Source organism: Somniosus microcephalus, chromosome 6 (genome assembly GCF_052327205.1).
Source record: "Somniosus microcephalus isolate GS21.2 chromosome 6, FLI_Smic_1.0, whole genome shotgun sequence".
Classification (NCBI taxonomy): domain Eukaryota; kingdom Metazoa; phylum Chordata; class Chondrichthyes; order Squaliformes; family Somniosidae; genus Somniosus; species Somniosus microcephalus.
In genome coordinates this window covers 174,790,893-174,803,562 of record NC_140992.1, presented here as the reverse complement: position 1 = coordinate 174,803,562, position 12,670 = coordinate 174,790,893, and the positions used below count along the sequence as shown (strand labels likewise).

Genomic DNA, 12,670 nt, shown 5'->3' with positions numbered 1-12,670 from the left:
GTTAAGGAGACCCTGCGTCACTGATGAGCATCGCACTCAGTCAACAGATAATCGAAAATTACAGGCGGATTGCTGGCAGTTTTCCAACGTGAGCTGGCTGCTCGCAAGGTCCTGACACACAAAATCGCCCCTTTAAAGTAATTAGCCAAAGAACCGGGGTGGGGCGGGGGGGGGGGGGTAGATGAGGAGAATTTTTTTACGCAGTGAGTTGTTTTGATCTGGAATGCACTGTCTGAAATGGCGGTGGAAGTAAATTCAATAGTAACTTTCTGAAGGGTATTGGATAAATACTTGAAAAGAAAAAATTAGCAGCGATATAGGAAAAGAGCAGGGGAGCGGGACTAATTGGAGAGTTCTTTCAAAGAGTTGGCACGATGGGCCAAATGGCCTCCTTCTGTGCTGAATGATTGTATGATTCTACCTGTAGAACTTCTGACTTTTTTTTCAAACAGTGCGCAGCAAGCAAGGGAACACATGGGCCAGCCTTACTTGATTCCCGTCCTTTCAAAGAACTCGGACCACGAAACGTTCAGGAAGGTTGAGGAGTCACTGGTGAAAGGCGTCTGTAAGAGAGACCACAAAGTGTGATTAGTTCCACGGTTCACAGCAGGTCGGGACAGGCAAAGTAACGGGTTACAACACGTCCGGAAAGGGTTGGACTTGTACACAGCAGGTTGGGTTCTTACAAATCCAAAGGTGCATTATTAAAGGGGCTTCTGATGGGCACCATATTTAGCCACATCCAAAATTGCAGCAATTTAGCTGAGTGTCGGGCTTCAGATCCAGGAGTATAATTTCCATTCCACACCACTATCACTCTCATTAACATCTTGCTGGACTGTGGTCCGACTGGCATGGAAGCCCTTCCGAACCTCATCCATGTGTGTCGCGGAAATTGAGTGCCAGCAGACTAGCTGACCATGGAAAGCAGCAGAATGCTGTCCTAAGGAACATGTACAAAAATGCGCAAAGTGGGAGACAATTTGGCACTAAATGGGTCACAGGAGTGCAAGAGTTGGAAACGACACCTTTGCTGCAGTAGGGGTGCACTCTTCTGAGGTTGGGGCTGAGGCAGATTGCTGGAGAGAGTAAAGGGAACTTTACTCTGCATCTAAGTGCACTATACCTGGTACTGAATGTCATAAACACTGACGCCCTTCATCCCCAAATGCTGCAGGATTCTTCAAGGTACAGTTAATAAAGTTAGTAACTGACTAGCATATACTACACCTGCAGATCATCCTGGCGTCCCATGATGCTGAAAATCTTCAGCTTCAGGTCCCTCAGCCTGATGTGGTGTCCCTGGATGATTACATCACAGAGCTGGTACTGTCGGAGCACAGCTGACGACATCAGATCAACTCCCGAAAGAAGACAACCAGCCCTTAAATGAATGGACCCCTGGCAAAAAAAAAATAACCAGAGCAAGGAACCCAGTGAAAACCGCAGTCTCAATATCATAACTTCATCAGCAATCCAGAACTGCCCCCTATCTTTAATGTGTCTGTTTCATGTTATTTGCTGTTTTATTCCCCTAGTTCATAAGAACATAAGAACATAAGAAGTAGGAGCAGGAGTAGGCCATACGGCCTCTCGGGCCTGCTCCGCCATTCAATAGGATCATGGCTGATCCGAACCTGCCCGCTCCCCGTAACCCCTAATTCCCTTATCTGCTAGGAAACTGTCTATCTCCATTTTAAATTTATTTAATGTCGCAGCTTCCACAGCTCTCTGAGGTAGCAAATTCCATAGATTTACCACCCTCTGAGTGAAGAAGTTTCTCCTCATCTCAGTTTTGAAACGGCAGCCCCTTATTCTAAGATTATGCCCCCTAGTTCTAGTCTCACCCATCAGTGGAAACATCCTCCCCGCATCCACCCGATCAAGCCCCCTCACAATCTTATATGTTTCGATAAGATCGCCTCTCATTCTTCTGAATTCCAATGAGTAGAGGCCCAACCTACTCAACCTTTCCTCATAAGTCAACCCCCTCATCTCCGGAATCAACTGAGTGAACCTTCTCTGAACTGCCTCGAGAGCAAGTATATCTTTTCTTAAATATGGAAAGCAAAACTGTACGCAATATTCCAGGTGTGGCCTCACCAGTACCCTGTATAACTGAAGCAAGACTTCCCTGCTTTTATACTCCATCCCCCTTGCAATAAAAGCCAAGATTCCATTGGCCTTCCTGATCACCTGCTGTACCTGCATACTAACCTTCTGTGTTTCATGCACCAGGACCCCCAGATCCCTTTGTACTGTAGCACTTTGCAGTTTCTCTCCATTTAGATAATAACTTGCTCTTGATTTTTTCTGCCAAAGTGCATAACCTCACACTTTCCAACATTATATTCCATCTGCCAAATTTCTGCCCACTCACCTAGCCTGTCTATGTCCTTTTGCAGGTTTTTTATGTCCTCCTCACTCACTGCTTTCCCTCCCATCTTTGTATCGTCGGCAAACTTGGATATGTTGCACTTGGTCCCCTCCTCCAAATCATTAATATAGATTGTAAAGAGTTGGGGTCCCAGCACTGACCCCTGCGGAACACCACTAGTTACTGATTGCCAACCCGAGAATGAACCATTTATCCCAACTCTCTGTTTTCTGTTAGATAGCCAATCTTCCACCCATGCCAGTATATTACCCCCAATCCCGTGATTTTTTATCTTGTGCAGTAATCTTTTGTGTGGCACCTTGTCAAATGCCTTTTGGAAGTCCAAATGCACCACATCCACTTGTTCCCCTTTATCCACCCTGTTTGTTACATCCTCAAAGAATTCGAGCAAATTTGTCAAACATGACTTCCCCTTCATAAAACCATGCTGACTCTGTCCGATTAAATTATGCTTATCCAAATGTCCTGTTACTGCTTCCTTAATAATGGACTCCAACATTTTACCAACCACAGATGTTAGGCTAACTGGTCTATAGTTTCCAGCCTTTTGTCTACCTCCTCTCCTCTCCTTTTCTCCTCTCCATTCCCCAAGGTGCTGAATCACGCTGTGATACCATTCTGTATGTGCTACCAGCCTCCCAGCACCTCACCAACATGGTCTTTCTCCATGTGCGAGCTCAAGCTGCCTGACCCCAGGGAGGGAGGAGAGGGGAGCATCGTAACCAAGCCTCATCCTGTCTTCACACACCTGCACTTTCCTGCAGGGGTCACCGGACAGCAATGAGGAGCAGGAGCCCTGGCTGATTTCTCCCCTCACTACCTTACGGGTACTGAGGCCAACTGTAACACCTGTAGAAGGTTGTGGGTTCAAGTCCTAATCCAGAAACTTGAGCACAAAATCTCGACTGACATTCCCGTGCTGTACTGAGGGAGTGCTGCACTGTCAGAGGTGCCGTCTTTCGGATGAGACATTAAATCCAGGCCCAGTCTGCCCTCTCAGGTGGACGTAAAAGATCCCATGGGACTATTTCAATGAAGAGTTGGGGGGTTCTCCCCGGTGTTCTGGCCAAAATTTGTCCTTCAACCAACATCACTAAAACAGATTATCTGGTCATTATTGTGGTGTATGTGCCTTTAAGAGCCCCAGGTGTGTGTAATGCCAGTAATTGCCACTTGGGCTATATAAGCCTGTGTATTGTGTATATCCTTTAGAACCCCCCCCAGACTTGCTTAGTAAATACCTATGAACCAACTCCTGTCTTCAGTGTCTTTATCTACACACGGACACTACAGTGGCGACGAAGTGGAAACGGACTTACCTGCAATTCGGCAGCACCTCAAGAACATCGATTCCTCCGGCGTCCAGAAGACTCAAGGAAGTAAGAGAAACTGTGGTTTCACCAGCTGGCCAAGCTGGTGGCAGGTACTGCGCTAATCCTTCCTGGGCGTCAGGCTGGGGCTCCAGCGGCGGGCTCTACAGCTGAGACAGGCAGCGAAATCGGAGGCAAGCAATAACGGACTGGGAGGGAGCACTCGGGAGACGGCCGGCACGGCAAGCAGGTCAGCGTTCAGACCTCCGGCGGGAACGAGTCTCCAACAGTGAATAAACGGAAACCGCAGTAAAACAGCGTTGTTATCGGCAGCAGCGCGGGAAGCGCCATATCTTTGCTACAGAAAAAAAAAAGCGCGGGAAGCGCCATATCTTTTCTGACATGCCTAAATCTGGTAATATTGATGCTTTTGATAGCGTAATAGAGGATTGGACCACATACGTGGAAAGAGTAGAGGTATATTGCACTGCAAATGGAATAGAAGATGAAAAAAAAGCTTCAGTACTTCTGAACTTAATGGGCGCGAAGACATATGGGCTGTTACGAAACTTAATCACTCCAGCCAAACCAAAGGACAAGAATTTTAAAGAAATTGTGGATACCCTGCAGGAGCACTTAAACCCAACACCGCTGCTGATAGCGGAACGATTCAAGTTCTTCAAGAGAAATCAACACAAGAATGAAAGTAACGCTGATTACCTAACCGAATTAAGAAAGCTATCAAAGTACTGCCAATTCTGAGCAGGACGATCGGATTATCTTCGAGACAAATTCGTTTGCGGTCTCTTAAGTGAAGGAACACAAAAAAGACTGCTTTCTGAAAAAGATTTAACATTGGACAAAGCTTTCAGTATGGCTGTATCATACGAAGCAGCAGCAAAAGGAACTGCAGAGATACAACAAAAGACACAGGACTTCGGCACCCATGAAATGACACAGGGGTTCGGAAGATGTTATCGCTGCGGCAGATCCACCCATAACCAGAGGGACTGCTGGTTCAAGGACAAAGCATGCAGGCAATGCGGGAAGATTGGACACATTGCACGGGTATGCCAATCTGGACAAAATAAACTCACTGAAAGAAGAAAAAAAATCAATAAAGAAAAGTACAGGAAGGTACAAATGATGACGGACAGTAGCTCCGAAGACCAGAAGAGCGATAGCGACTCCGGAAACAAGAGACTAAGCTGTCTCAAATTACATAATGTACTTGCCAAAGAGGATTACCAAACCACTTGGGTTACCCTCACAATAGCAGGGTCCCCAGTTAAAATGGAGCTAGATACAGGATCAGCTCTAACCGTAATAAATCGACGAGATTACGAGAGGCTATTTTCGCATATACCTCTAAAAGACACATCCATTATCTTAAAAACATATACGGGGCAGAAAGTATACCCCAAAGGAAAAATAAGGGTGCCTGTTGTATACAACGGCAAAGAAATACAAAAGTTGTATTTATACATTCTACAAGATGGTGGTCCACCGTTGTTGGGACGCGAATGGATCAGGAAGATACGTTTAGACTGGCACTCCATTCAGGCACTGACGGTGACCAGTAAGGAAAAAAACAATGATGACATCATACCTGAACGATTAAAAGACATCTTGGCCAACGCCAAAGAAGTGTTTCAACAGGAACTAGGAACCTTGAAAGGCATCACTGCCTCAATAAAAGTGGAAGATGCAGCAATTCCCAAATTCTTTAAGGCAAGACCGGTGCCATACGCAATACGTCCAGCAGTCGAGGCAGAGCTGGAGAATTTGGAAAAAGCAGGCGTATTATCCAAAATAGATTGGAGCGAATGGGCAACACCCATCGTTCCAGTCATGAAAAAAGCATTGAAAAATAACTCTGAAGAACAGAGAAAAATTTGCATCTGTGGTGACTTCAAGGTGACTGTAAACCCGGTCCTTCACACAGTACAGTATCCTCTTCCGAGGATAGAAGATGTTTTCGCCTCACTATCCGGAGGGAAACGTTTCACCAAAATTGACTTGGCACAGGCATATCTACAGATGGAGGTTGAGGACGCCTCTAAAAAGTATCTCACAATAAACACACACAAAGGCCTGTACCAGTACAATCGACTGGTTTTTGGAGTAGCATCAGCTCCAGCTATCTGGCAAAGAGCTATGGAGCAAGTCCTGCAAGGGATTCCGGGGACTCAATGCTACCGAGACGACATCCTTGTAACAGGAGAAAACGACAACGAGCACCTTGCCAATTTGGAGCAGGTGCTCACTAGGCTGAAAGAACGGGGCCTACGAGCAAATCGCCCCAAGTGCGAATTTTTCCAAAATCAGATATCATATTGTGGCCACATAATTAATAAGGAAGGGTTGCATAAGTCACCTGAAAAAATTGAAGCAGTTATAAAAGCCCCAGCACCTGAAAATGTTTCACAATTAAGGTCATTCCTGGGATTAATAAATTACTATCATAAATTTTTACCGAACTTATCAACTCTTCTACACCCTCTTAATGAACTTCTACAGACAGGAGTGATTTGGAAATGGAACGAAGACTGTAAACGTGCCTTCCATAAATGTAAAGACTTAATCACATCCGAAGAAGTTTTGGCTCATTACAACCCATCACTACCAATCAGACTGGCGTGCGATGCATCCCCTTACGGCATAGGAGCAGTATTATCCCATAAATTCCCTGATGGCTCAGAACGGCCGATAGCTTTTCCGTCACGCTCATTAAACTCAGCTGAGCGTAACTATGCCCAAATAGACAGGGAAGCACTCAGCCTGGTATGGGGAGTGAAGAAATTCAACCATTACCTACACGGACAAAAATTTACCTTGTTGACTGACCATCAACCCCTCATCTCCATATTCAACCCTAAAAAAGGTGTTCCCATTATGACAGCACAAAGGCTATAGAGGTGGTCCCTTTTTCTAGGGGCACACCAATACAACATAGAATACAAAGGGTCAAAACAGCATGGGAATGCTGACGGTTTATCGCGCCTACCGTTGCCAATGATAGAAGAGGCACCTACAGTAGACCCAGTAGAGATATTCCACTCTACCATAGTGGAATGTCTACCAGTGACAAATTCTGCCATTGAAAGGGAGACAAGAAATGACCCGACTCTCTCTCGGGTCTACGATTTAACAGTGAAGGGATGGCCAGCACATGGCGAACCACTGTTGCCAGCATTCTCGCAAAGAAGAGAACAGCTGTCAGTGTGCCGAGGAACCTTGATGTGTGGATCCAGAGTGGTGATTCCACCCAAACTCCAGGATAAAGTGCTAAAGGAGCTTCACGAGGGGCATCTGGGTGGAGTGAAAATGAAGAACCTAGCTAGGGCGTTTGTATGGTGGCCAGGTATCGATGGAGACATCGAAGACATGACCAAGAGCTGCCTTGGATGCCAGAAGGTCCAAAACGCTCCGCCACAGGCCCCTCTACATCCATGGGAGTGGCCCTCATCTCCCTGGCAAAGGGTGCACATCGACTTTGCTGGTCCATTTATGGACTCAATGTTCTTAATCGCGGTTGATGCACACTCCAAGTGGCCGGAGGTAATAAAGATGTCCTCCACCACCAAAGAAAAAACCATCACAGTATTAAGGACCATATTTGCCAGGAATGGGCTGCCGGAACAGATCTGTTCTGATAATGGACCGCAATTTGTGTCCGAAGAATTCAGAAAGTTCTTAAAGAACAATGGGGTAAAGCACTACACGTCTGCCCCATACCATCCCGCCACCAATGGATTGGCTGAAAGGTTTGTCCAGACCTTCAAGAAGGCCATAAAGGCCATGGGTAATGAAGACATAAAACTTCAGCACAAGGTGGATAACTTCTTATCGCATACAGGAATGCAACACATATGGTTACCAACCAAACTCCCGCCATGATGTTCTTCAATAGCAACCTAAGATGCCGGCTGGATTTGGTCAAGCCCAACATCCGAAGGGACGTGGAGATCCGGCAGTTTCAAGGCATGAATGAAAGGCCAACTAGGGCCTTCCAGATAGGCCAACAGGTTTTGGCCCGGGACTACCGTACCGAGAAATGGCAGCCTGGAACTATCTGCACACGACTAGGACCACTGATGTATACCGTGGACATCGGAGAAAGCATAATAAGGCGCCATGCTGACCAAATCATAAAGTCATCCGAAAAGGGACAACCTACACCACCACTCTATACATCTAACGATGAAGTAGAGATACCCATATCTACCTCCGATCCGGTGATACTGGAACCTGATGAACCCGACACTGGCATTCAAGCCAAATCAGCCTTGCCAGAAGAACCTACTACACCACCAGAAACTACTACACCCCTGAGGCGTTATCCGGACCGAGTCAGGAAGCCTCCTGAGAGACTAACTTATAATTAATTAATTACAGCAATGTATATTATTTTGCATATAACATGTAATTAATAATTCCTTAAAATATGATGTACTGGTTAGCTAAAAGGGGAGGAATTGTGGTGTATGTGCCTTTAAGAGCCCCAGGTGTGCGTAATGCCGGTAATGGCCACTCGGGCTATATAAGTCTGTGTATTGTGTATATCCTTTAGAACCCCCCCCCAGACTTGCTTAGTAAATACCTATGAACCAACTCCTGTCTTCAGTGTCTTTATCTACACACGGACACTACAATTATCACATTGCTGTTTGTGGGAGCTTGCTGTGCACAAATTGGCTGACGCGTTTCCTACATTAAACAGTGACTAAACTTCAAAAAGTAATTCATTGGCTGTAAAGCACTTTGGGATGTCCTGAGGTTCCAATAGTGCCATGGGATCTTTTACGTCCACCTGAGAAGGCAGGTTTAATGTCTCATCTGAAAGACGGCACCTCCGACAGTGCAGGAATTAACCTCTTGCTGTGACCTGCATCCACAGGCACCAGACACCCTCTGGTACCTAGCCTCAAAAGGGCATTATTCACACTGGCGCCTCAGCAATGGGTGTTGGCAAGCTCTTTGATCGCGGGGGCCATCAGAGCCGAGCCCCCTCCTACCCTCACTCAATGCCCACACGTTGCACTATCCAGCAAGGCTCAGCGGATTGGATTAAGCAGCAGAAACTCTGGACGATTTTCACTCTAACCCAAGAGTAATACAGAATGGCAGCACCCTTACTGTCTGAGGCCAGCTAACTGAGCACAAACCAGCGGATAGAACCTTCGACCTTCCTGGTCTGTACGGCTCAGCTAATGACTGGATAAATTCGCAGCCTGGAGAAGAAATCCTTCAAACCAGGCTTCCAGATCTATCGGCCTCTTACAGCCAGCAAGGACAGGATACTGGCTTCCTTGCAGTTTAGGCTGGACTTCACTTGTCTCAGAAGTGAAAGGTCAGTTGACTAACTAACTGCGACAGTAAGTGCTATTTTAGCAAAACATTAGCAGAAGCTTATTCTTCCCACACTTTCTTTGGCATATCTTCACTTAACATATCTGGTCTCCATATTACAAAAAGGATATCAAAGTACTGGAGAAATCGCAAAAAAGATTTACAAGGATGATACCAGAACTGAGAGGTGAAAACCATTAGGAAAGGCTGAACAGACTGGGGCTCTTTTCTCTAGAAAAGAGAAAACTGAGAAGTGACCTGAAAGGGGTCTTTAAAATTATGAAGGAGTTCGATAGGGTAGACGTAGAGATGTTTCTGCTTGTGGGGAATCCAAAACTAGGGGTCATAAATATAAGACAGTCACTGATAAATCCAATAAGGAATTCAGGAGAAAGTTACTCAGAGAGTGGTTAGAATGTGGAACCCGCTACCACATAAGGTAGTTGAGGTGAACAGCATAGATGTATTTAAGGGGAAGCTAGATAAGTACATGGGGGAGAAAGGAATAGAAAGATATGCTGATAGGGTGAGATGAAGTAAGGTGGGAGGAGGCTCGTGTGGAGCAGAAACCTGTTGGGCCAAATGGCCCGTTTCTGTGCTGTAAATTTTATGTAATTTAAATATATATGAGTAAATACAGAGTGAAATCATTGGGGACTTACAGAAGAAATACATAGGAACATTATTCTATGATGATGGGAAGTGGGGAGACTCGGTCACAGCCTGCGTTTTACCTGTAGGTGGCAGTGTTGGACAACACTGTTTGGTTCGACTCTGATCTCCCCATCCAGGAGGCTATTGATGACAGAACAGTTCTCGCTCAACAGAGCAGGGTGCTTAAAAAATAAACAAACAAGTCGTGAAAGATCATACACTTCATCTCTTGGTTTTGCATCAAACTGAATGCGACAGCTTTAAACAATAGAATGAATCCCAAGTACATCTTGGATTTTAGCAGAGCTCGCAACGTCAACAACAACAACTTGCATTTGTATAGGGCCTTTAACCCAGTAAAACATCCCCAGGCACTTCACAGGAGTGCAATGAGACAAAATTTGACACCGAGCCACATAAGGAGATATTACACAGGTGACCAAAAGCTTGGTCAAAGAGGTAGGGTTTAAGGAGCATCTTAAAGGAGAGGTAAAGAGGCGGAGAGGTTTAGGGAGGGAATTCCAGAGCTTAGAGCCTAGGCAGCTGGAGGCACAGTCACCGATGGTGGAGAGACATTATATCAATCCTGGGGTGTGGGGGGAGATTTTTAGTCGCTGTCCGAGTGTGGGATAGCTCGGGCCTCCGTGACTTTCCCCTCCTTTCTGGTGATGAGGAGAAAGAGGGAGGCTGAGAATTACCAGCGCCCGTGAGGTCGCGACCCTGAGGTGGGTGAGGGCAGGAGGTCGCAAGGTCTCCCAGGAGCCTCCGACCGAATGTGAGGGAGCGTTCAGATTTATTGTATTTTGAAGCTGCTGCAAAAATTTAAAACAAAAAATGCTCAACATCTGGTTGGTTAATCTCGATCGAGGTGATGATTTTGTCATCTGTCTGCAATGACAATACTGAGGCAGGACTTGTCCCCATAGGGAAGCAGAGACGATCAGAGCACTGGTCACCTCAGGCTTCTATAGAGCAACACTGGCAGAGGTGTTCAGCTCATGTTCTCAGTCAAAGATGGCGTGTGGCATTGGAGACTGCAAACTTCACGCAGGCCGAGCGGGAGTAAGCATTCAGGCCCTTCCACTCTGCAAATGTCACTCCATTCTTTAAGAAGGGAGGGAGAAATCAAATAACCACAGACCCATCAGTTTAAAATCAGTTGTGGGAAAGTTACTGCAATCTATCATCAGAGATAGACTGTCTGAGCACTTGGACAGTATCAGCTGATCAAAGAGAGTCAGCATGGCTTTGTGACAAGTAGGTTATGTCTGATTAATCTAGTTGAATTATTTGAGGAGGCCACTAACATGGTGGACAAGGGCTTTCAGACAGCATTTAATAAGGTTCCGTACAAGAGATTATTTGCAAAAATGAGAGTGCACAAAATTGTCGGTAACCTTGTGACTTGGGTTGCTAATTGATTGGGAGGTATGAGACCAAGCGTAGGGGTAAAGGAAACGTTCTCTGATTGGCGGGATGTGACAAGTGGTGTTCCCCCAGGGATCTGTACTGGGGCCTCAGCTTTTCACCATATGTATTAATGACTCAGATGAAGAAATAGAGAGTTGTTTATCCAAGTTTGCAGAAGACACAAAATTGGAAGGCACAATAAGTTGTGTGGGTGGGAGGAGGAAGTTACAAAGGGACACAGACAGATTAAGTGAGTGGGCAAAACTGTGGCAGATGGAGTTCAATGTGGGGAAGTGTGAGGTAGTCCACTTTGGATCCAAGAAAGACAAATCGGAATATTTTCTTACTGATGAGAGACTAGGAGCTGTGGAAGAGCAAAGGATTTTGGTACAAAAATCACTAAAAACTTTTGCACAGGTACAAAAAGTAATCAAAAAGGCTAATGGAATGTTGGCCTTCACCTCAAGGGGGCTGGAATACAAAGGGGAGGAAATGATGCTACAGTTGTGCAGAGCCTTGGTCAGACCCCATCTGGAGTACTGAGTTCACTTTTGGGCACCGCAATTCACAAAAGACATATTGGCCTTGGAGGGGGTGCAGCGCAGATGCACCAGAATGATATTGAGACTTAAAGGGTTAACCTATGAGGACAGGTTGCATAGACTAGGCTTGTATTCCCTTGAGTGTAGAAGATTGAAGGGTGACCCAACTGAGGTATTTAAAATGATAAAGGGATTCAATAGAGTAGATAGCCAGAAACTATTTACACTGATGGGGAATCCAGAACAAGGGGCACAATCTTAATATTATAGCCCGGCCAGTTAGGAGTGAAATAAGAAGCATTTTTCACGTTAAGGGGAGTGGAAATGTGAAACTCTCTCCCCTAAAAGGCTGTGGATGCTGGGGGATAATTGAAATTTTTAAGACTGAGGTCGATATATTTTTGTTAGGTAAGGGTATTGAGGGATATGGATCAAAGGTGTGTAAATGGGATTGAGATACAGATCAGCCATGATTTAACTGAATGACCTCCTCCTGTTCCTATGGGCCAGCGCCACACTGTGCGGGACACCTACTCACTGAGCTGTAGGGGGAGGTGGAACGTTGGGTCGTGAGTTTGGACTATTTCCCCATATAGCAGAAGATATCTGGGCTGATGCCAGAGGGTGAATGGGAGGGAGGGAGGGAGGAATGTGCAGCTGTAATGTTGACAGGCGCTGTAGTACAGAGGTCGGTGTTACATACAGTCAGCTCAGAGTGCGTAATGTGACGGTCCACGAAACAGCTGGACACGCTCCCCCTCCGGGTTAGGTTCCGTATGTGATCATCTGCCGACAAGCTCATGTAATCGTAGCAACCATCAGCTACATAGGCTGCAAAGCACAACAAACATCATTACCACATCAGCCTTAGCTCAGTGAGTAGCACTCTCACCTCTTGAGTCAGAAGGTCATGGGTTCAAGTCCCACTCCAGAGACTTGAGCCCATAATCCAGCGCTGAGGGAGCGCTGCACTGTTGGAGGTGACATCTTTCGGATGAGACATT

General features: G+C 45.9%; 1 protein-coding gene across 1 annotated transcript in view; it reads right to left on the bottom strand.

Moving 5' to 3' along the window:
* fcsk (fucose kinase) overlaps nucleotides 1-12,670 on the bottom strand; it is a 163,830-nt gene that overhangs the window by 54,300 nt on the left and 96,860 nt on the right. The window contains exons 8-11 of the mRNA XM_085990959.1: nucleotides 12,370-12,497; nucleotides 9,795-9,896; nucleotides 1,231-1,401; nucleotides 490-563 (exon numbers count right to left, since the gene is read on the bottom strand). Coding sequence (XP_085847085.1) covers nucleotides 490-563; nucleotides 1,231-1,401; nucleotides 9,795-9,896; nucleotides 12,370-12,497 — 475 coding nt within the window. The remainder of the gene's footprint in view (nucleotides 1-489; nucleotides 564-1,230; nucleotides 1,402-9,794; nucleotides 9,897-12,369; nucleotides 12,498-12,670) is intronic.